The sequence below is a fragment of the Chenopodium album genome, chromosome 16, assembly GCF_948465745.1.
Source record: "Chenopodium album chromosome 16, dcCheAlbu1.1, whole genome shotgun sequence".
NCBI classification, from domain to species: Eukaryota; Viridiplantae; Streptophyta; class Magnoliopsida; order Caryophyllales; family Amaranthaceae; genus Chenopodium; species Chenopodium album.
The window spans coordinates 33,487,257-33,513,150 of NC_137849.1; the positions used below are offsets into that span (position 1 = coordinate 33,487,257).

General features: G+C 33.3%; 2 protein-coding genes across 2 annotated transcripts; one reads left to right on the top strand and one right to left on the bottom strand.

Annotated features, from left to right (window-relative positions):
* Positions 1-19,667: 19,667 nt before the first annotated feature.
* LOC145585137 (polyadenylate-binding protein 5-like) lies at positions 19,668-22,359 on the top strand. The gene is made up of 6 exons (XM_081641873.1): positions 19,668-20,440; positions 20,545-20,622; positions 20,736-20,825; positions 21,335-21,637; positions 21,744-21,968; positions 22,135-22,359. Exons 1-6 carry the CDS (start codon positions 19,679-19,681, stop codon positions 22,357-22,359), a joined length of 1,683 nt encoding a protein of 560 aa, XP_081497999.1. The 5' UTR covers positions 19,668-19,678.
* A 1,187-nt stretch (positions 22,360-23,546) lies between these two features.
* LOC145585138 (uncharacterized) lies at positions 23,547-24,963 on the bottom strand. Its single transcript, XM_081641874.1, has 4 exons — positions 24,826-24,963; positions 24,427-24,736; positions 24,198-24,347; positions 23,547-24,047 (listed from the first exon to the last, which is right to left on the bottom strand). Exons 1-4 carry the CDS (start codon positions 24,880-24,882, stop codon positions 23,650-23,652), a joined length of 915 nt encoding a protein of 304 aa, XP_081498000.1. The 5' UTR covers positions 24,883-24,963; the 3' UTR covers positions 23,547-23,649.
* Between the last annotated feature and the right edge of the window lie 931 nt (positions 24,964-25,894).

Consider the following 25,894-nt stretch of genomic DNA (forward strand, 5'->3'; position numbering starts at 1 on the left):
AATTTAGTACTCATGCTGGATCCTCCATTATTAATTAAGAAGCCAGCAAAAAAAATATGTCAAGGGAACAATCCTTGCTCAGAAAGAGTTGTAGCTATTGAAGTTAGTAATGACAAATTGTGTCTTCTATCAGAAGTTATGAGACTCACACTTATCTATACAAAAGACGTTAAGAAAAATGACAATTTATGTCAAATGAAATAGGTGAGCAAGTCTTGCACAAGATAGGTGTACAATGAGTCAATGTGAGTATGAGACTTAAGTCGATTTGTAAAGAGAAAGGGGGTGCATACCCCGGTCTTATTATATAGCCTGTTTAAAGATGAGTCTTAAGTAAAATCTTTCAAAATAAACATTAGGATAGAAATAATCCATATGAAAAAAGATCAAATTTTGAATTATTTCAGTGTTTTTTGGTTAAGTTGGTATGTTAACTATCCTCTAGGATAGGAATGATCTAGCCTATTACTCTTTTGAGCTATAAGTTTTTCACTTACAAGTGAATAAAGCAAGGATATTAAAGCAAATAAGATTCTGAGAACTCTAATCTACTACTTCAAAATAATCATAGGAGAGGAAAGAGTAACTAAACATTTGAAAACAAATTTGATTTTGAAACACCCACAAAAAACAATATTTTTACAAAGTTTAATGTGTGTGCGTGTAGCAAAGAAAACATTTAGGCTCAAGAACTAAACATAGAGAAACAGCTACTTCATTACAGCATACTGTCAATATTTTCAACTCTACCATCACATTATTGAGAATAACCAAGCTTAAGGTTGTCTGAACACCAAAATACATTAACAAATTGATTCATAAATTAATAGCAGCTTTGTACATACTAGACCTTACAGCTGAGCAACACATCTAAGTTAAAAATGAAAGAGTATATATATTTTTATTCAATCTACACTAGTTACATTAAGTGTTCTTCAAACATTTTACTAAATTACTTGGGTTAAGATAGACTTAATTCACTTAAGTTTTCCATGAATCAAAGAAGTTCTAAAATTTCATTCCAAGCAAGAACAATAAGGATCCAACAAGAGGTCAAGAGCAAAGAAATAGAATTTACTTCTATTAGAACAACCCAACTATGCAGCCTGAACTGGGAAAGTCAGCATGATCTTTGTCTAAAAGTAACAATTTTTAAATTCTTAAAAATTCAATACCGATATTTCTTAGTATATTCATCACCTAAATGCTAATACATTAATTATGAACCATTAATAACAAAATACCAATTTCAAATAAATATTTAAAATACATGCTAAATTATAAAACAATACCTCATTTCCAACCCTCACTTCTCCGCAGAGTCCCTAGGCTCCCATGGATGGCTTTCCCCATACGCTACATCAAGCAGCTGATAAATATAAACAACAAATGAATAAACAACATGGAAAAATGGAATACAATACAGAGGGGCAGATTGGTTTGGCACACCACATTCACTTACTTTCAATTTTCCATAATCTAAAGATGGCAACAAGTCCGCATGAATAGCTGCACTAATTTTCTTCTCAGTCCACACATCAATTCTAGGCCATCTCCCCCAACCCAGTGGAGGCAATGCAAGATGATCAAGATAAAAAATCTACAAGACCAAAATCATATAAGTCCTTTTCTACACAAACAATAATAGCATATATCAATCCATTTCAAATTATATATACAACACAATACAAGTAATAACACAATCCAAGCTTAGAGAAACTCACCATCAGAAATAGGCCGCATCCGCCACCACCAGCAACAAACCCTTTAGCGTCAAACATTTTGTGAAAGTTACGCGCAGCACCCATCAACCAATTATTCACACAGGAACACCAATCATACTCACTGGCAGCAACACTTACAGTAATAGCAGGCAACAGGCTAGTACCCATGCTCTGACCATTTTTTATAGGACACAAGATACAGCCCAACACAACTATTAAAAAGGCCCTCATAAAATGGTCCTTCTCCTCCTCTGTCCCAATTGGAATCAACCCTAAATAATCATACGCCTTTTGAATAGGAATATTTTCTCGCCACTAGGATTAACCTCACCAAAATTCCGAACAATGTCATCAACTTTACTCTGCATAACTAGATCCTCAACTTAGCCGTCACAGGTTTTGGACCCCGGGGGAGACTAATATGCACCTCCATTGCTCAGGTCTTAATGGCAACTCCTTCCCATCACCTCCTACAAATAACCTCCTCTCATGATCTACCCTAGTCATGAGCCAGTAACAAAACCTACGATCAAGTTTTTTCACTTTCAACTTCAGCACCCCCCCAAAACCACAGCTCTCCAGTAGCTCAATTTTCTTCTTCTGAATTTCCAACACAGTTACCAGATCAGAAAAAGCTGAAACACGGCAGTTGTAATTCCCAGACTGTTCACAAATTCAAACAAAACAAGCCATCATCAGCACAACACATAAACATACTAGTACAGTGTTAACTCAAAATGTTAAGCTGAGTTTACCTTCCCGCACTTCCTTAGCTGAGTACTAACCACAACCCCATTCATCTTCACCTTATCACCGACCGATGGGCCCGGTTCCAGATCAACCTACAATCCATAAAACAAAAGGCATAGTTAAATACTCAACCTAACTACAACCTTTTTTAAAACACTTATTACTTTACTTCACTTGATCTTGTTCTACTACAAACGACCTGTCCACTACAAATTGCCGCCTCTTTACTACTGCAGGCCTCTCTACATATTGCCTCTCTACTGCTGCCGGCCTCTCTACAAATTGCCTCTCAGCAGCTGTCGGCCTATCTACAAATTACCTTTCTGTTGCTGTCGGACGCTTCACCGTTCTAAAGATCCTCTGTTGTTGCTGAACCGGTCTGCTCCGAGTACTGGGCACAACAGTTGGCAGAGTAGTTTGTTGCTGAACAACTTTCCACTTACGCCTGCTACGAGTAACTACGTACTCCACCTCATCCTCGTATTCACCACCTTCTAACTCATCTACTGCATCTTCTTCGACCTCTTCTTCTAGCACATAATCACCATCAGAATTTGTGTCACTCACCTCATATGTATAATCACCATCTTCTTCTACCTTCTCCTCAACTACAGCTTTGAGTTTCCTCTTATCCGTCTGTTTGCTAGAAGAAGCCGCAGGTACCTTTTTCATGATTTTCCTCAAGCTACCCTGCAATTGTTGTTACAATTCAAATTCATTACCACAATAATTAGAAGTACCAGCTAAATTGAGCTAATTGAGGAGTCAATCTAAAACAAACTAACTACACACAACTTCATTACAAATCACTCACCCCCCAATTACGTCTGCAGCTTATTGAGGAGTCAGCATACCTCTCCGACACCATGACTAACAAAAGGGAAAAATTCACTTCATTAAATGCAGGAATTCAAAGCCCAATACATCTCCCATTAAAACACAACAACACCTGCCCCCACACATAGCTATAATGAAACTAAAACAATGCCAAAAATAATTATTCACATTAAGATACAATGTAATATGGTAGAATATCCAACAGCAATATGGTACACAAGGGATTCTATCTTACCAGAATTACCAGTCTACCTTCACCAACAATAGAATTACAAGCACACAAGAAGCACAACAACATAAGGCCCAAGAAACATGACTACTAGCCATAATTCTGTTGAACTGATTAAAACAAAAACAAAAGAAAAATTATATAAATTAGCCATAATTCCTGGATCTAACAGTATTTTATACACCCCCAGACTCAAGCTTTGTTTGAATTATAAACAAAACAAAACACCCACCACCTGATGGTATACACTATAGCATATATATGACTTCAAACCAATACCAAAAACACACCAAAGATCAATTGATCCATAACAAGTGGCATTAACCCAAGTACCAAACACACACGAAAACAGCAACAAAGAATTGGATACATAGCAGACAATTAACAGCTAACTTAAGCTGAAATACAGACTTTAGCTTGTACACTAAAACAAGATTAACAACAACACCGCTTAATACATGATTCTCTACAAGCTAATTGATTTATTTAAGACCCATTTTAATCACATTATACATGCTTTTCAACAACAAAAGGGCATCAAAACACTTGATAACCATTCTTATAGTATAAATATCATGCCTAATGAAAATACCAAACACACACCTGATGGTATTAAAACAATACCAACAATGCATATTAAAGTACCATTATCGACTACTACTTAAAAGCTGAAAACATATTTCACATTGTACGGACAGTATCTTTCACATAACCATTTCAAGCACAAAACACTATCATCAATCCTACTTAACACACCATGCACAATTTGTCAAAAAAAAAAAAAAAAAAAAAAACACCATGTACAAATCAATTTCAACAGAGATTCCTCAGCCAACAAAGCCTAATTACGCCACATATTCCTAATTGTAATTACCATTATACGACAATCGAACCCATGACTCCATTCCGAACAGATTATACTTTGTAAACAAAAAAACCCCCCAAATTTCACCAATTTACAAATAGAAAACCCTAATTTTTCAATTATATAACAAAAATCCCTAATTCAAATGTTTATATCAACAAACAATAAACAAATCAATTCAAAACCATAACAATTTAAACAAACACCCATTCAAATGTAAAATGATGAAACCCTAACTATACACAATAAAAAAAAATAACAGAACTTACCCCAAATCGTTCCAAAACGCTACTTCGGAACCGCGTCAACTACACCGAACCAGAATTTATAAACTCAAAGGGTTCGTCTCCTTCAATTCTTCAAAATTTCTTGGTCTTGCGTCTCTTCGCCCTTGAATTTCTCTCTTTCAATTTCTCACTCTCCTCAGTCAAAAACTAAAATTGCTTTCTCTCTCCTCTAAAAAAAACGCACGCTTCTTTTTACAATTTAAAATTCAAAATTTGTACTGAAGTCAGTGGGCCCACATATTTGCGTTTTTTTTATTATATAACTAGTGAGTAGCCCGGGCGTTGCCCCGGTTGCTACTGTTGTTGACGTGCAATCAATAAAATTTTTAAAAGGCTTTTTAAAATTGTAATTATCATTGTCAAACTAAAATTGAGTTTTTTTTAGTATATTTTATTTTAATTAAATCTTGTGGTTTCCCTTCTTTTTACAATTTAAAATTCAAAATTTGTACTGAAGTCAGTGGGCCCACATATCTGCGTTTTTTTTATTATATAACTAGTGAGTAGCCCGGGCGTTGCCCCGGTTGCTACTGTTGTTGACGTGCAATCAATAAAATTTTTAAAAGGCTTTTTAAAATTGTAATTATCATTGTCAAACTAAAATTGAGTTTTTTTTAGTATATTTTATTTTAATTAAATCTTGTGGTTTGCACTTATATGATTTTTTTACATGTTGATAACATACTTGAAAATTGGCTTAGATGGTGAAATGGTTACTCTTGTTGTAAGAGGTTGAGGGTTCGATCCTCCTTGTCCTTACGTTTTTATATTCAATAATGTTGGTTGCTTGGGTGATGTGGCATTGTTTGAGTGATGATGTGGCATCATTAGACATTGTGAAGATGATGTGGCGCAACAAAAAATGAGCCTACGTGGCACATCGACGTTCTTAGGAACGCCTTTTAATATATAGTATAGATAGGACAACTTTTCCTTGAAATGACCTTTTTACCCTTACTTGAGTCCAACTTGGACTCAAGTAGGTAGAGACCAAGAAATCCTGTTTTCTTTCTCTCTCTAACCCCACATGCATACTCCTAATTAGCTTTCTATATTTCAGTGAAAAAACCCAAATAGGCTTCTAATAAAAAGATTGAGGGAGTATATAATATACACTAATAAATAATCACTGATTTCAGTAAGGACCCATATGGCCATATCAGCTTAAACAAGTCATTGATTTGAATCAAACTGTTTAATCACTTTTGAGTTTGATATGAGAGGCATGGTTTTCTATGGACCCATGTTAAATATAATGCATTAGATAACAAAGGTTAAAGTGAGATGCCTTGGGGTTACTAATTACTAGTGCAATTATTTTTTCCTGAGTTATTTCTTAAGTGGAATTATTTTGGTAATAAAATGGTATGTGTGGTAGAAATTTATTGTTCCTTGTCTTAAATATATTGTAGTATAAAGGAATGTAATTTTTATCTTGGAGTTTTCTTTTTCCCACGATTTAGTGTGGTGTGTAAGAGAGTTTACAGGTTGGTTGTGGAGTCAGCTACCCATCTTTCTCTCTTTATGAATAGTAGATTATGTAATTAATTATTGCAATTATGTTTAGCTTATATTCTTATGCAATTTCTTACAAAAGAGTTTAATACTTTTATGTTCGTTCCTCAATCTCAAACTATTTGTTACATCAGAGTTTTCCAATATATCATCTGATTTTGATACAAAGAATATGTATACAATTCAATCTCCCTTTTACTATTATTATCATTCTTCTCCTTCGTAATATTTTGGGTATAAGTTTGTGTGACTAAAACACTCACCCAAAATTGCTTTCGTGAGAGTGTGTTATGTGGGCCTTAGGAAACAAATCGGTGAAAACAATTTGCACCCTTGCTACGTCGATTATCACTTTCAAGTTAGTGGTTCTCCATTTCCACGACACATCTTCTAAATTTTTGTGTCTTCTATAGCCTTGAAACTCTGTCAACACCTTGTCTGTAAAACGATCTTTGTGTTAGAAGTAATAAGGGAATGGAAGTAAATAGGTCCCTGTTAATAATTTGGCAATGCCTTGTATGTAAAAAGATCTTTTTGTTAGAAGTGTGGAAGAAAAGGAAGTAAATAGCTCATAAATTCATTACTTTAGTAGTGACCGAATCAGTGAATTGTGACATCCAAATTTTCAACACCTCATTCATCAAAATTTTTGTTGATAGCCTCTTTAGTTGGTCCTAAGAAAACCTGAAAGTTGTGTTATTAGGTTTTTCATTTTTAAAATAATATTTCTTATTGAAACAATTTTTTTGTAACCAATTGTTATTGTATTCTGAATGTAGAATTTTTATATGTATGCAGATGGATGGTAGCAACACTCATTGATTTCTACATCAATGTTGCAGTTTTATCGGTACTGTTTCTTCATGTCCTCCTCTGTAAATGTCAAATATTATATCAGTTTTTGTTTTTTATGACACTTGCATAGGTCTTGAAAAATACCCCGTCATCAGAGGCAATAGGTCTTGGTGCTTTGTAGGAAGACTAGGAACCGGAATTTATAATATCCCAATCCTTTACTTCCAAATATTCTCTAATGTTGTCCCTGGATATAACTAAACCTGATTCCATTGGTCAATAGCATTTTTTTTTTTTTGTAGAAGGGTAACTGCCACCTCTGCTTATGTGATTACAGATTTGGGTCGGCTACAAGGAATCAAGCTGGTTAAATACAGTCGTCTTGATTATTTTGTTAATATGTTTTGGCAGGTAAATTCTCTTTCCTTACATCTTGTAGCTCCAGTTGCATTACCAAATTTTCTCGCTATTGTATTCTGTGTGCGTTTCTCTTGCAACCTTTAACATTACAGTCTTTTGGATTAAGTTGAGTTTTTTAGCTTTTTCTTTGAGATATATCGGTGATTCACATAGTTACTCACTTCAATGTTAATCAATAGCATAAATATTGGCATAAAGCCCTTTTACATAGTAAGTGATGTAGCAAAACTTCTTCCAACAAGAGCTAACATATTCTTTTTTATAAATCCAAAAAACCCATTTGATGTGGATATATAATGCTCAACTAGCCCTGCATATTGATTAGACAATCAAGAAAAGACAATTAATTATTTCAAATGTTGTATTGTTAAAGCTCCCTAGATGTTTCATATGGTTAATTGCTTGATTCCCTAGTTTGGAAAATGTGTACATTGGTGAAAGCCTACTATATATGTTTATTCAATGCTATTGTGGTTCCTACCTTGAGTGCCTTTCTCCTCACATATGACAAGCCTATTAATTTGTCCATGTAAATGTACAAGCATGCTAATTGGTTATTATGTTCTGCTCTGAGTTCAATGGACCATGCCCACGTATTACTTTTCTCTTTTGGGGTGAGGGGTCTGTTGCATAAGATCATTTAGGCTTTGTCGCGCTGACATGAGAATATGACTTTTGTTGTCAATCAGTTAAATTTAATTAGAACAATATATTGATATAATGTTCAACCCTTTGCCGGTTTTACTGTTAAACAGTAAACACCCTCTTGCATTGTACCTCTAGCTTCTTTGCTGTTCAACAAGTTGAGGAGCCTTGGTAATTTTATACATAAATGTGAACATGTGTTATCTTTTATTTTTAATAACTAATTTCATCTTCCTGCTTTTCAGCATTGTGACCTGTGGATATATAGTGCGGCAATTTTTTCTGCTCTCTCCTTATGATCCCTTGTACCTTGTTCTGTTGAACCACCTTCATAGGCAAGTCTAATGTCCATTTTCCAATATAGTGCGGCAATTTTTTCTGCTCTCTCCTTACGATCCCTTGTACCTTGTTCTGTTGAACCACCTTCATAGGCAAGTCTAATGTCCATATTCCATTTTTTCTTCCAATATATTCAATTGATGTGGTAGTGAGAACTTTGTAACATTTGTTGTCTTTACACTATATTCTATTGATGTTGTTTAAATCTTTCAAATATATTTGGGTGTGATGGTAGGACAAAAAAAAAAATAAAAAAAATAAAGATATTTTAGACCCTAGTGAATAGCTGCTCATCATTTCAATTTGTGTACACTATATATTAATGATTATGTGGGTTGGAGATTGTTTCATGAGGCAACCTGATATTTATAATGCCTTCAATTCTTCTGATGTGTTTTAGGCTTTTGCACAAGAAATAAGGGTTCTTGTATTTATGTGAGGTAGTTTATTTTTCTTTCAAACTAATCCCGAAAAGCTGATACTAGTTTCAAACACTTTTATGTACTTCATTTCTCACTGGTGGGAGATTGAAATAATCATGGTTTTATTAGGACCAATATCGGGGAAAGCTAAGAGTTGTTTTTGAGTAATGCACTCTATAACATCAATTATACAGAAGAAATTGAAAAAAGTAAAAGTTCTAGAAAATATGGATGTTATATAAGGTAAAACATAGGTGCATACAGTGTCTATGATCTTTTTCAAATTGGGGATTTCTTCAAAACCTACATGACAACTGAAACAAGAGATGTTTTCTGGTGGGTAGTATTATTTTAGATAACTATGATCTGAATGAACTGTCTTGTATTGCTTGTTTTCATGCCCGGTTAAAATATGAATACAGACATGGTTATTATTGTTTCATTGTATAAATTATCGTTTACGCTGCACAAATTTGGTTAGCTTATTGTTAATTGGTAAAACCTGCAAAATTTGATCATAAGTAGAGAAATACAAGGTAAATTAAGCTCTCTGCTTGGTTCTAGGTAAAAAGGGTTGAAGATTGTAAGGAAATTTAATATGCTACTGTCATTAGATTCTTACATGAAGATATTGTTGCAAAAACCCAAAATGGGATTTCAATTCGATTAGAATCAAGAAACAGAAAATTTTTTAGGCATTCTCTGATGAAAATTGATCCCTTATGTTGCCTAACAAGACAAGAGATACATGAAATTATCGGAAGTACAGGTACAACTAATTAAGTATGTGGTCTTGAGCAAATTGCTCCTAGCCTTCTGTTTCCTTATGCCATAAATTAGCTATAACTAGTATTTGAACAATATTATTGATACTCCTCTTGATGTATTGCTTGCGTTTATCTTTTTCTCATGATTTCATCTTGTCAAATTTTCACTAATGTTATTCAACTTCACATTGGCCAACAATGAACAGTAGTCCTTACTGTGTTGAAGTTATTTGTGGCAGGGGAGAAAGAAGATATGAGACGAAAACAGTATAGTAAATCAAAGTTACAGACAAGCTATTCTACCCACCTTAACTGCTACGGAGCACCAATATTCTGATGAAAGATTTTGAATTCTCAGATATTCAATTGTATTCCAACATTAGTGTGATACTCAAACTTTAATTATGTATAGTATCTATTATCTCTATTATATAAGTGAAGGGGAGGGTGGAGTGAAAAGTTGGCCTAGTGTCCAAAATATAGACTACCAACAATACCCTTTTTCACTATATTTTTTATTTTAAAAAAATACTTAAAATGGTATATGTATTTAATAAGAAATTATAAGTCAGTGATTGATAAATCTTGACATTATTAGAGAAATTTAACTATTAGTATTTAATTGATGGATTTAGAAAGGGAAAAAATAGGTAATAAAAAGTACAATATATTGTCAAAGTAAAAAAGAAAAGCTCAATTAAAAAAAGTCAAGTATTGATTTCATGCAATAAAAAAAAGGTTTAGTGTTTTTCATAATTACATTACTGGGTTAGATCCCGTGTCATGCACGGTGATTTATAGATATACACTAGTTTAGAACCCGTGCTATGTACGGTTATACAATAGTATTTTGTTATTCGTTTATTAAGAAATGTACAAAACTGAATCATTGCAAGTAAAAAAACATAATAAAAACGATACAATAAACATATTCATGTATGATATATTATAAGGCGTAATCATATAGTTGTGCCATAATGAGGTGGAAGAAATTAGTAGAATAGTGTTGTGAAAATAAGTAAGGTTGTTATAGAAGTAAACATGCATATAAGAATTGTAAATGTATATAAAGTCAGTTTAATTTATCCTTGTTATATTGTACTAATTTTGAATGTAGAGCTCCCTAGTCCCTATGAATGAAAATTAGGTGCTTTTTAGGCATTGTTTCAAAAAAAAAAAAAAAAAAAAAAAAAAAAAAAAAAAAAAAAAATCGGTTCCTTTATTTGAATTATATTTCTAAGAAAATAAATAAGTAGGAGTTTATTAATTATGAATACTTTCGACAATATCTACTCTATTTATAGTATTTCGGTGAATCAAACTATAATGTACTGTTAATCTAGTCTAGTTACGAGTAATATAAACATGTACTTCGTGTATATGCGTTTGTTAATTTTAAATACAATTTGCTAATATCCTATCCTATAGTATTACATAACATTCTTATACTTTACCACTTTATTTTTTTTTATTTTAAGTATTTTTTTCTTAAGATATACTACTTTCAGTTTGCATTACTCGCAACAAAAGGTTATTATTTGTGAGACATAAAATATTCCTTTGTTGTGAGTAATGCTAATCGGAGGTAGTAATAACAAACTTCTTCCTGAGATATAGTTACAAAATAAAATATCTGTAAAAAAAATAATTAACAATATAATAAAGTTTTGTTGGGAAACAGGTGATGGCATGTGAATTTTAGGAATATTTACGGAGATTATTTTAGCATATGTATAGATAGATAGATTGATTTATTGATAACTATTATAAAATGTCATTTTTTGGGCATGAAATACATACGTATTATATTATAATAAGTAAAAATATTTAGATTTTCATGATTAAAAATTACCATAGTAACTTGTCTGCATAATTTTATTTTTTTATTTTTTCTGTTGATGATACATTTATACGAAGTATTTCACTATCTTCTTAGCGAAATGTATGCAAGAATTCTTTAAAATATATATTCACTATTTGGTTTCAGTTTGGTTTGAAATCGGTTTATGCCTTACGGGTCAGTTTCAGTTCGATTTAAATTACTATTAGTTTGGTTCGGTTTTGATTTATTTTATAGTGGTTTTAATTCAGTTCAGCCGTAAACGGTTCAGTGCAGATGGATTGCGATTTGTTAATGGTTCGGTGTACATGGTTTTTATCCCGGTTCAAACGGTTTTGAATTGGAAACGGTTTTGGGTTAGAAATGGTTCGGTTCTTTTTCGGTTCGGTTTTATTTCACTCGGTTTAGAACGGGTTTGGTTTGTTAATGGGTTCGGTTCTTATACGGTTTTAACATTTTTCGAATTGGATTGGTTAGGTTTTGGATTTCCTAAATTACAATTCAAGTTGGTTTTCGATTTTTAATCGGTTCGTTTCGGGCAGTTAAACGATTTTGGTTTGAAATTTGACTTTATTATATTTGATAAATTGATTACTTATATTCTTTATTACTGTATAATTTTTGTATTGTCTTTAATTTGTTTTTGAAAGATCAAAGGATGCAATCATCCCATTCTAAAAGTTTCAAGAAATTGCAATAAAACATCGTAAGCATTTGACTAGGCTAGCTTTGGTCCAATATAATTCCAAGCAAAATATGAAACACTTTGATGATGCCGTTTAAAGAGAAAACGGAGATTATTTTTGCTAATCCATAATTACATAAAAAAAGTCAGGGAAAACAATAATGTAATTCTATAGTAAACATGTGCGCATAATTATATTTTTTTTTTAAAATTCCTTTTAACGTGATTTTAATCTTCCCTTTATAGTAACTGGTTTGAAAACAGTTTGATTTATAAGCGTTTTGGTTCATAAACAGTTTGGTATATAAACGGTTAGGTTTGTAAGTGGTTCGGTTTATAAAACAGTTTGATTTGTACACAGTTCGGTGCAAAACGGGTTACAGTTTGTAAATGGTTCGGTGTAAATGGTTTTTTTTTATCTCGGTTCAAACGGTTTCGGGTTGAAATCGGTTTCGGGTTAGATACAGTTCGGTTCTTTTTCTGCTTGGTTTTATTTTAGTTCGGTTTAGAACTGGTTCGGTTCGTTAACGAGTTCGGTTCTTCTACGGTTTAACATTATTTGAATTGGTTCAGCTTCGAGTTTACTGAAATATGGTTTGGGTCAATTTTCGATTTTAAAAGATCGTTTTTTAATCGGTTTGGTTCCCATTTGAGTTGGTTGATTTCGGGCAGTTAAACGGTTTCGGTTTGAAATTTGACAGTTCTACTTGTGCATATATATTATGATGAAATATATGATTACGATCTTAACCAAATTTGTTATATATTAAGGAGTAACAAATTTAGTGACACCAAAAATTCATCATATACCCCTAATGACAACAATATGAATGAAATTTTATTAATTATGCATCGAAACCACCTTAAATCTCTCCCCCCCCTATCCCCAAAACCACTCTTCTCCTTTGTCCAATCTCTGACACCACTTCAAATCTCCGTAACCATATCCGTATGATTGACTTTAAGGATGAGAAAAGGAAAGTTGGGGTGGTTTTAGGAGTGGGAAAAAAATGTGGGTGACTTTGTAGATAGGGGAATGTATTTAGGGTGGTTTCAGGTCATAATTAACCCTAAAGTTAACATTTATTAGTCATCAAGGGTATATGGTGTATTTTTATGAAAACTCAGGGGTATATGATTAATTTTAAAAAGTTCATGGGTATATGGTGAATAAAGAAAAAACTCAGGAGTATATGGTGAAAAACCCATTAATTTTTTTCTCTTTTTGTATTGAAAAAAAAAATTAAATGCAGTGAAGGAAGCATTGGAGCAGAAATGATACAGAGGAAGTAAATGGAGATGAGAGTAGTAAAAGATTAGCGGCGGAATGAAATTAGGGGACTCTGTTTTGGATCATTGAGTAAAGGAGAAACCAGAAAAATAATATAGGGCTCAGAGTTAGGAAGAGGCTGGTTATGGCCCAAGTTCAGTCTGACGGTCTATCAAGGGCCTTATAGTTTACTAACCCTATTGATAAAGCAAAAGTCTAGGACTATAGACCTTGGTTTGTGTAGGGTTTAAATTTATGTCAGACCTCACTTTACTCATATTACCCGTGTTGATCAGTGGGTTAAAATCCCTTTCTTGCCTAATGAGTATTGGTCCCGAGTTAACTAAGCTAGTTGTCTTGGTAAGCTTGTTAAGCTTGATAAATTCACTACCCAAAATGATAAGAAAGCTCAATTTGCTCATGTCTATTTGAAAATCAATATTTTTATACCCGTTCGTTGCACCCTTACTCTAAATAGTGATGACGAAAGGATAGATTTTTTTTTTTTTCTTGTCTTATGAGGGAGTGTATGAGGTTTGTCCCTTATGTGGTAACAAGGACCATTTTCTAGGCTCTTGAGCTAGCAACTTAAACTCTACTGTTAATCACTTTCCCACTCATTCGAATGAATACATTAATGTCAAGCCTCAAAGGAAAGGTAGAGCCTTCTTTGCTGGTCGAGGTGGTAGCGGTAGGGGTAGGCGTGGCTCTCATTATTCCCCTTACTTTAGGCCCCAACAAAACTACCCCTCAATCAGAGGAGGCTTTTCCGGTGTTCCTGGTTCTGCTCATGTGTCTCCAACACATGTTATCAGCAATAGCACTTCTTCTGCTTCTGATGCTATGGTTCATGTCTCTAATGCCTTCGCCACTCTTGGTGAATTTCAAATTACTGCTGGTCATCTCATTACTTTAATGCCCCCGCCTTCCACTTCCAAAGATATTCTGGAAAATGATATTGATGCTTCTGGAGATGACCTAGATGATGCTTTTTTCTCAGCTTTAGTGGTTATTTATCACAATAATTCTAACATTGGTTTTGATGTTGAAATGACTGCGTCCTCTCCTGTAGCAAAGGTCCCTACTTCTGATTTTGAGCTCGGCCTTGTCTTGTACATCAACTATTCAAGTTCAACTTATCAACGTCGTTGATGTAAATAGTGGAGGTGCCATGTTTATCAATTCCAACGAGTTCAATGGTGTGAAGAAAATAGAGGCAGTCATAGCTGATTATTTGCTCAAAGCAATTGAAGAGATTGGCCCCTCAAATGTTCTCCAAGTTGTGACAGACAATGCCAAAAATGGTATCGCCACCGGAAGAGAAATTGAAAAGGTACATAAGCACATATTCTGGTCTCCATGGATGTGTCATACTTTAAAAAATTAGGTGAAAAAATTTAGCAATCTTTTTTCTTATTGTAAAATCGGTCACAAATTATTTTAATAATAAAATTTCTGATTTATAGTTGCCCAAAGTTTTCTTAAGAAAGATTTGTAAAATCTTTTTAATTTAAATATATAAAAAATTACATTGATATGGAATAAATATATAGATCGTGTTTGGTAAATAGCTTATTTTAGCAAAATTAGCTTATTTGACCAATATTAGCTTATTGACTATTAAATAAGCTAATTCAAGATGTTTGGTGGGAAGCTTATTTGAAGAACTTATTTCACTAAATAAGCTCTTTTTGAAAAAGCTCCTTTTGGGAGCTTTTTCAATTATCTTATTCATTAATTATTGTGAAATGACACTTATACCCTCATTTAATTTAAAATCCTACCTAAACTACCTACCCCACAATTAGCTTATTAGTCATTTCACATACTCAATCACCTTTAAGCTATCAGCTATTTATCAAACACTTTTATACAATCAGCTAATAAAATAAGTTAGTCAAATCAGTTAATACAATCATCAGCTAGTCAAAATCAGCTAACATAATCAGTTTTAGCTTTTAGCTTTAAGCTATTCACCAAACACGGCCATAGGCTGTGTTTGGTAACTAGCTTATTTGAGCAAAATTAGCTTATTTGACCAACATTAACTTATTGACTATTAAATGAGCTAATTCAAAGTGTTTGAGGGGAAGCTTATTTAAAGAGCTTATACCACTAAATAAGCTCTTTTTCAAAAAGCTCCATTTAGTAGCTTTTTCAATTCTTATGGTGAAATGACACTTATACCCCCATTTAACTAAAAATCCTATATGAACTACCTATCCCACAATTAGTTTATTGGTCATTTCACATCGTCAATAAGCTTTAAACAATAAGCTATTTACCAAACACTTTTCTACAATAAGCTAATAAAATAAGTTAGTCAATCAGTTAACACAATCATCTAGTTAAAATCAGCTTAAACAATCAGTTTCATCTTTCAGCTTTCAGCTTTTCCCCCAACACACGGCCATAAATTTTTTTAGAAAGATTTGTGAAATCTTTTTATTTGAAAATGCATTTTTAGTTAAAAACTCAAACAGTTAGTATTGGCTGGACTCGCGCACACCTAGAGCTGGCTGGTCTGCGACAAAAATGAACATTTAATATAACAAAATTAAACATTTTCTATCTGAAAATATTTTACAATTCAGTTCATTATAAAATCAATATATGTTAATTCTCCTATGTTTTATGTCCACTTGTGAATAATTTATTATTGAAGAAATATTAATGATGTTCAGGTTAATATTAGCAAAATGATCATAATAATAAAACTGTATGTTTTTTTTTTTGTATATCACGTTAATTAAAAAAAATTATTTATTTATTTATTTCAATTTTCAAAAATATGAAATTAGATGTTCATTTGTGTTACGGATGTTTTGTATTTCTCAATAATTAAATGTCATTTTCATGCAGTACAATGTTCATTCTTATAAAATAAATATTCATTTTCATGCGGTATGATTTCACTTTAAACTTACAAAAATGTTTATGAATAAGTAACAATATTATATGTGCATTTTTACTTGCAATTATATAATATTAGATATACAATTTTTTTTTTTCTGTTTCATAGTCTCTTTATTTTACTCGTATATTATAAATATTCATTTTTATATATTGCAATGTTATTTTCATTCAAGTTTTAGATGTTTCTTTCTTTTGTTTTTGAATTTATTTTTAATTGAAAAAAGTGTTCATTTTTATTTGACAAAATATTCATCTCAATAATCTGATATACATTTGCAGTTTCAATGTTACTTTTCAAATATGTTTAATTACTTAATGTTCATGACCTCAAAAAAAAAAATTAAAAAATTAAAAAATTAAAAAATAAATAATAAAAAAAAAAATTACTAAATGTTTATTTTTTTCCTGTTAAATGTTCACTTTTATTGGGGAGGACCAGCCACTTTCAAATATGTTCAATTACTAAATGTTCATTTTTGTTATATTCTCTCCGTGTTTTAATAAGTATTACACTTACCAAATGTAGTCGTGTTTTAGTAAGTGTTACACTTCCTTTTTTTTGGCTAAAAGTAACATTTTAATATTATATCTTTCTCCTCCTATGGTCCCAATTCAAACCCACTACTACTTTTTTTTTTAATTATTATTATTTATTTCTTCTCACATTCATTATTTTTCAATAAACTATTAATTTCACTATCTTACTTTTATAATTTTTTAATACTCTAACTACCTCACTTACCTCTTATTTTATTTAAGTCAATTAAATTGCCTAAAACTATGTGCCGGTCAAAGTGTAACACTTATAAAAACACGGAGGGAGTAGTAAATGTTCATTTCTGATCGCGGGACCAGCCAGCTCTCGTTGGTCACGAGTCCAGCTTGAAATTTGTGAAACTCAAACCCTACCCGAAAATAACCGAAAAGCCCGCTTTGGCCCAACAAGCTCGCTACTTTATTGGGGATTTGGACACGAGATATGATGTTAAGGTTCAACTCGATTTTCTAATCATCTCTTGGAAATCCTTTCCTTCAAAGTGTTTGTAGTGGGGATTGTATTCTCAACCTCAAGGTTGGAAAACTTAACACTACTCATTATGAGAGATTAGTGTGCCAAATACTTTGTATCAAAATTTAGTTTTTTCTCGTCTTATACTCAATCTTAATGGATAATTAATTGCATAAGTGTGTGACAAATTTTATTTTATCCATGCGATGCATTGATTAATTTTTATGTAAAAATGTATGTTAGTCATTAAAAAAAAGTTATAATTATAATGGCGTTGAAAGATATAATGGTAAAAGAGAGATTACACCTTTTTAATCAAACAAGATCTCGTATCAAGAGACTACTTAGATTTCAATGGTAATGATTACAAAAATCAATCACATAAAAACAATAACAAAAATCATAATCATTATAGATTTTGGGACTTTTTTTTGCAACAACAAAACCTATCAACCTCAACAAATTAAAAAAAAAAAATTAAGAAAGAAAGGAAAGAAATCAGAATTAAATTAAAAATAAATTTGTTGATTTGTTACCTTAATTAAAATGAAAAGAGAAAGAAGCAATAAAAAAAGGAAACAGATCCAAAATTTCCCAACAAAACAGATTGTAACTGCCATTTCTGTTCGTTAGTTGTTGAGTGTACGTCACACACTCTCTCTTTCTCTCTCACACACTTTTTAACATTATGTTCAGTCAAGAGACCAAACAAAACGCAAAGATACGCCACGTCATCATTCTTAAAATCCTCAAAAAATAATCAAATGATTATTAAAAAAAAAAACAAAAAATTACTTTTTCTGTTTAGAAAAATATATCCCCTAAATCGAAACGCCGACGTTTCGTAAAGCTCAATACTATAAATTAGACTCAAGTTTTCCTGACTAATTCCACCTTCTGTTTTATTTCTTCCTCCTTTTTTTTTCCTTTTTTTTTTAATTAAAAAAACCAAAAAAAAATTGATGGAAGAAATTTCTTTCTTTAATCTTCCATCATTCCTTAATTAACTGATCCAAACCCCAGAAAATTTTCAGCCATATATCAGAAAACCCTGACTCATAATTCCAAAATTCTTGATAAATTTTGATCATAATAGTTTTTTTGTATTGTAAGTGATTTTATATAATTTTGATGGAGACGGGAGTAGGAACCCAAAACCAACCCTCATCACCCGTGGTCGTAGCCGGTCAGGGAACAACCCCGGTGGCGAATACCGAGGTTGGGGGAGTGTTTGGGAATCTGTCATTGTATGTAGGTGACTTGGATGCAACTGTGAATGAAAGTCAGTTGTATGAACTGTTTAATCATGTTGCTCCTATTGTGTCTGTAAGGGTTTGTAGGGATCAGAACAAACGATCATCTCTTGGTTACGCTTATGTCAATTTCGCTTCGCCTCAAGATGGTTTGTTTATCTTAATCTCTTGTTTACATTGGCCTTAATTTTACCAAATATATATATATATATATATATATATATATATATATATATATATATATATATATATATATATATATATATATATTTTTAGATTTTGTGTTTTTTAATTATTTGTTGTAGATTCAATTTTGATTTTATTATGAATTTATGATTTGGATCATGCAAATTGTGTTAGTATGGATTATTGATACAATGTGATAAAATTCTCTGTTTTGATTTTGTTGGATTGACTAAATTTTATCCTTTTAAGGGTAAAGGGAAAGTATACAATGTGATAAAACTTTAATGTCGTTTCTTTCACACAGTATACTTGTTGAATGTAGATCATGGCGTCGGAAAAGTGACAAACACTAGATGATATGATAAGGGATCCAAATCAAAAAGACCGAATTTTATAATGTACCATTGTAAACATTTAATAGAGGAGAAAATTAGATGATTTGTATGATTATCATTCTCATAATATGTTTTTTAAGAGAATTATATTGTTTATATTTTTATAAGAATGTCTATTTCTAAAATTTTCCAATTCTCCTTATGCCCATCTAACTTTTCCTGTGGTCCTGTCCTGTCCCTGATTTGTCTTTCTCCAACAATGCGGCCGTATCATGGTTTATCATCACTGCCCGAATCAAGCCTGACATTCCTTTACTTTAACTCACTTCCGCGACTCTTATTATAATAAACTATGTGAAACTATAAACTATGTAGAAAGGGCAGTAGGAAAGTGTATTGTAGATGCTTCAAATCATTATTATTAAATTGAGCTACTTTATTATGTTATGTACTTATTTCCCTCCCTTTCCCCCCTCCTCAAGACAAAAAACATAATAATGCTGATGAATAAAATAAACAAAAATAATGTTGCTATTTTTTCTTTTCTCTGTTGCTTCATTTGGAATTTCTTTATGCAGCTGCAAGTGCCATGGAGGTTTTGAATTTCACGCCTGTAAATGGCAGGCCTATCCGGATTATGTATTCTCATCGAGATCCTAGCCTGCGAAAGAGTGGATTTGCTAATGTTTTTATCAAGAATTTGGATTCTTCTATTGATAACAAAGCACTGCATGACACATTTGCTGCTTTTGGTGCCATACTTTCCTGCAAGGTAGCTATTGATAGCAACGGTCAATCTAGGGGATATGGATTTGTACAATTTGACCGAGAGGAAGCTGCACAGAAGGCAATCAATAGTTTGAATGGCATGTTGTTGAATGACAAACAAGTGTATGTTGGATCTTTTGTTCGGCGTCAGGAAAGAAACGGAGATGGATCACAAAAATTTACTAATGTTTATGTGAAGAATTTATCTGAAGATTATACTGATGAGGACCTTATGAAAGCTTTCAGCCCATTTGGTTCCATCACAAGCGCTGTTGTGATGAAGGATTCGAGTGGAAAATCCAGATGTTTTGGTTTTGTGAACTTCCAAAGTCCTGAATCTGCAGCAACTGCTGTTGAAAAGTTGAATGGAACGGTTCAGGATGACAAGACTTGGTATGTAGGGAGAGCTCAAAGGAAATCAGAGAGGGAAGCAGACTTGAAAGCTAAATTCAAACAAGAAAGAATCAGTCGCTATGAAAAGCTGCAGGCTGCTAATTTGTATTTGAAAAATCTTGATGATAGCATAAATGAAGAAAACCTGAAGGAATTGTTTTCTGAGTTTGGAACTATAACATCATGCAAGGTATCTCTAAGCTATAGTTATATATCGTTGATATTTTTCCTTTTATTTATGTTTCATAAAGTATGAGATTGCTAATTTTCGGTTTTATACTGTTATTGCTGTAGATCATGCTTAATCCTCATGGTGTTAGCAAGGGCTCTGGTTTTATTTCATTCTCAACCCCAGAGGAAGCAACAAAAGCAGTATTCATCTCATCTTTCATTTCACTCAGTTTGATTTTAGGAGTTTGGATATTTAAACTCAGTTCTCAACCCAAGGCTCCGGATATTTAACATGTTTTTTCTAATCTTTTCAGTTAAATGAAATGAATGGTAAGATGATAGGAAAGAAGCCTATATTTGTTGCTATTGCCCAACGCAAAGAAGAACGGAAAGCAAGGTTGCAGGTAAATCTGTTTGCATGAATACTTTCTTGAAATTTTCAATGAACATTTTTGTTTTTGGTCCAAAATTATGGACAGATATACACAGTCAAAATTATTAAGAATATATGCAGCTACGTTTTAAATTAACATATTATCTCGTTTTTGAGATTCTGTGACTCTAGCCCATACATTATTTGATCTGTGCTAGAGGATGCTGAAATTTCTTTATTCCTAGGAGAGATGGTTTGAGACAAACTGTTTAGAGCTTATAGAAAGGCAATACTTTTTTTACACAAGTACTGTATTCCCGTTAGCTAGAATTGCTGCTAGTGCAGCAGTTGCTTATACTTTAAACGAGCTTAATAATTAGCTTGGATTTGCATATACTTCTCTGGCCATTCTCCCTATTCTCTGTTTAAGTTAAGCATTCTAAATTGACCCGTTTATTAAGTTATTATGTTTATACTTAAATTAGTTAATATATATCCCTTTAAATTGGCATCAGAAATAACTCACCTGTCCTTTTTCAGGCTCACTTTGCTCAAGCTCACCTGCACGGAGGAATGGCACCCCTGCCAACTGGGATGCATGGATTTTATCCTGGGTCACCTAGACTTGCTCCTCAACAGCTTTATTTTGGCCAAGGTGCTCCAGGTATGCTTTCCCCTCACCCCGCAGGATATGGCTTCCAGCAGCAAATCTTGTCAGGGATCCGTCCAGGAGTTCCCCCAAACTTTGTGATGCCTTTCCCCGTCCAGAGACATGGGCAACCTGGACAACGTGTAGGTGGAAGGAGAGGTGGTAATGCTCATCAGTTGCGGCAAGAGCAACAGGTGCTTTTATCCCTTCTTTTTTTCTCTTTTCAATCATGTCATTCTTCAGTCTTTTAGAATATTTTGTTGGCATCAATTTTACCCCATTATTTCTGGGTGAATGTAGACTGCAAATCGCAATGGTGGTCAGAGTTTCAGATATATGGCTAATGGACGAAATGGCCTTGATTCGCCTGTGGCTCCTCAAGGACTGGGAAGGCCATTGATGCCAATGACCTTGGATGTTTCTGGAATGCCCTTGACTGCTGCTGATGTTGCAAGATCTGGCCCACTGTCAGTGCCAACACTTGCTTCTGCCCTGGCTGCTGCATCTCCTGACAGTCAGCGCATGGTATGCTTCTAAATAACTGCTAATGTTCGAGTTTAAGATATTTTCTATTGGCACATCTTTCCTCGTGAAGTCATTATCACTTTCTTCCATTGAACTTTTACATGAGTTTGCTTCAAACTTTTACATTGTATTCTTTGTTCATAAAGTTGCTTTACCATCGTCACAGATGCTAGGGGAACAACTGTATCCATTGGTGGACCGTCTTGAGCATGATAATGCAGGAAAAGTCACTGGCATGCTGTTAGAGATGGATCAGACAGAAGTACTGCACCTTATTGAGTCTCCTGATGCTCTCAAGAAGAAAGTTTCTGAGGCCATGGATGTTCTCCACTCATCTACCTTAGGTTCTGAAGCCGGTGAACAGCTTGGCTCACTTTCACTTACTGATTGAGCCATACATAATCTTCTCATTGATACTCTTTTACTGGGAAGGCCCATATTTTTGAGGGCAGGCACTGTCATTCATGGGCTGTACTTTAAGAATATCTTTGAGATGTTAGACTAATTAGGATTTCATTTAGGTTGCTTAACTCATTATAGCGCAGGATTTGCTTCTTTTAAACTGTTATTTTCAGACAACAGTTGACAGAAGGTTATTATACTTGGGATTTTTGGATATTGTTATTTTAGTTTCATGGGGATATCAGTTTAGGTTTCCTCATGGTCATTTTGAATTTTTGATATGAGGTTATCATTATTATTGGGGTTTTGGATTATTTTTATTGATTCATTTTAGTGATGGAATTTTACTAAATGCTGTTTCAGAGTTGCAATATTTTTTAATTTTGACACTTTTGTGTGAAGTTTGCTAATACCCTCTGCTTTATGCATGGTTGTGACTTGTGAGCCTTATAATTTCTCCATGGAGGCATAAGGCCTTTATGATCTGATGATGAGCTTGTATAGGTTGATCAGGCCTATATGTTTTCTAAGAAGAGGAAGGGGATGGAATTATTTAATCAATTGTCGTAGAATATGTGCTTTCTTCGTTATATGCAATTAGATTATGTTGACAAGGAATGTGCGAAAAATTCATATTTGTCACAGTCAAAGCATTTGGACAAGACGCTTTCTATGCAAAGCAGCAAAGGTGACATTGATTGGTAAAAGGGCTGCCTAATTCCAAATTCTTAATATCTACTCCGTCTCATTTTCTAGCCATACTTGACACAAAAAAGTCACATGTATCCATTTTTTTGTCATTTTTCTGAGTTATTTCAGATATTGGATCAAACAATTGTGCTTAGGGTTCTATTTGGGCAGGCTCATATCATGTTTTCAGGTTATGGAAAAATGTTGCCAGTTTACTCTTAAACAATCCACCTATTTCATGATGCAAGATTCTTTGCACTCAAGCCAAATTTGTCAATCAAAATCACATGTTGCTTAGAAGCAATCTTTTTGCCAAAAATGCTGATTATATCTGCAGTCTCTAAATTTTAGAGCAGAAATTAGATCTACCGGGAAGTTTTACAGTTCAAAAACCTCCCAATAACATTTTTTTCTATTAACTTTTCAAAATACCTATCTACAAATACTTGAATCAGGAAATTATCTATCAGCATATAACTGTAACAGCCAAATGAACATATTTCTGAAATCTGGAAAGTTACCTTCACCATCTGAAACAAGTATACTATATACTGCACCTTCAACAATACACCTAAAACCGACTGAAGAACTACATGAAGTCGGGGTGGATGTCTTCCTCAATCAGCTGATCGAAACCATCATTCTCCGGTTTATACCCACACATCAGTCTCATATCATCAGCAAAAGCTGCTCTCACTTCTTTGTCATCACAGCCACCATCATCTTCTGTCATGTACTCACTCCATTTGGAAGAATTCGCTTTCATCATTCCCTTGCTCTTGTTTGGTTGCTGCTGCTGCTGCTGCTGCTGCTGCGGCTGTATATGGCTTCCGATGCCTTCAGTGAAATCACCTTTTGCTGTGTATCGAGCCCACTTTGAAGAATCTGTCTTCATCTTTCCCAAGACCTTGTTTTGCTCCGGTTCCTCACTGTACCTTCTTACATTGTTGATCAGACCACTGCCATCAGAAATGCATTCATCCTGCACTGCTTCAACGACATTTAAAGAGCGTGATTGAGTTTAAAACAGGCATTACAAATAAACAATGAAAAAATCCTGATCAGTATACATCTCAGAACTCTGACAAGCAAACAACTAATCAAATCCAAATTTGATTAGATTCTAATTTCCAATACCTTTCTTAGTAAAATTAGGCTTGAAAGATTGATTTTTGTTTAAACCAATCGAAGTATTCGAACCAAATTTACCCTTCAATTTCGGCTTCTTGAACATCAAATCCTCAGAAAACTCGGTCACAACTTTCGCCTCAGTTGCCATTCCTTCCTCTGCATGATCTACCAAACAATTAAGCCAAACATTAAATCTAATCACCCAAATAAAAATCCAAATCCAGATGATTCTCACCACTTAATTTTGATCTCAAGTAAGCAGGTTCAACATTCTCTTCACCTTCAATATACTCGGTCCAATCAGTACGACGCTTCCCCCTATTCTGCCCCGTCTCCTGATCACCATCCAACTGTTCGACGAAATGCCCCAAAGAAGGACCTTGTTGTTGCAGTTCATCCTCCAATTTACGAGACATATTGAATGATTGAACAACATTACGAACATCTTTGGCTTGGTAACTTTGAGCATAGATCTTCGTTACCGATTGCTTTTGATTGCAGACCACACAATTCCATTTATCGCTGCTCTTCTTCTGCTGCTTCACCTAATTTCAATCGATCAAAGCCGTAATCCCATAAGTGGGTCAGCTGCATTTGATAATCTAAAAAAATGTAGAATAAAGCAAGAGAGTACCTGCATTGTGGAGCAATGGCAGCATTTGACGGCGATGAATAGCGTCGATTTGAACATCGCGGCAGCGGCAAAGCGAAGGTCCGGCAAAGATTGGAGGAGTTTTGAAATTGAAATTAATAATTGAGTTGTTTTTTGAAATTTCTTTGATTACTTGAATTTTTGGCGCCTTTTTTAAAGGGGAAAAATGGACTTTTGGGTCCGCCCAGCTTAGATAATTTAACATCTAGAAATCTCGATAGTCTAACGACTCTAATAATCCGCACCAAAAAATTGAATAAATAAATAAAAATAAACTAATGTGTAACCCTAACAACGCCTCAAAATCTCAAATGTACTCCCTCCACCCTATTATTAAGTGTCTGGTTTCATTTTTTACGGATTTTAATGCAAATGAAAGATATATAAAAAGCATGTGTGAAATACATTGCAAATAAGGAGGGTTTTGAGAGGAGAGAAAAAATCAATAAGAAGGGAAGGAGAGAGATGAGGGCAAATAATAATTTTAGGATTATTTCTCACTATCTTTTTTAGTTTTTGAAAATTAAAGAGGAAGAAGATGGATAGCTCCTTTTTTTTTTTTTCTGAGTTAGTTCTGATAGTTGACAAACCTGACTCAAATTCGATAATTTGATTATTCAAAAACCTAAATTGAGATACACTTTCTAGCAATTACGGAGTACATAGTATGTTTTTTTTTTTTTTTGACAAACAGAGTGTATTTTTTCTTATGTTCTCCTTTTTCCTTCCAAATAAATTCCCTAATTTAACTGGCATATATGTAGAATTTTTACTAATTAAATTGTTAATTATCAATAAGTATAAATTAAATTAAAAAAAAAAAAATTGGTATCCAAAAACTATATGGTTCATTGGTAAGATCCTAACAAGTAGCACAAGACTGTGTTTAATCTTATGCATAAAGCACATGTTAAAGTGGTGTTTGTAAATAATGCAAAAATCAAACTGATACATGAATTTTGAGACAAAAGGTGGGGTAAATAATCCGCGTTGATCAAAGTAAAGTATGTAAATAATGTCGAAAGCCATAATAGAATATGTTACACAAAAA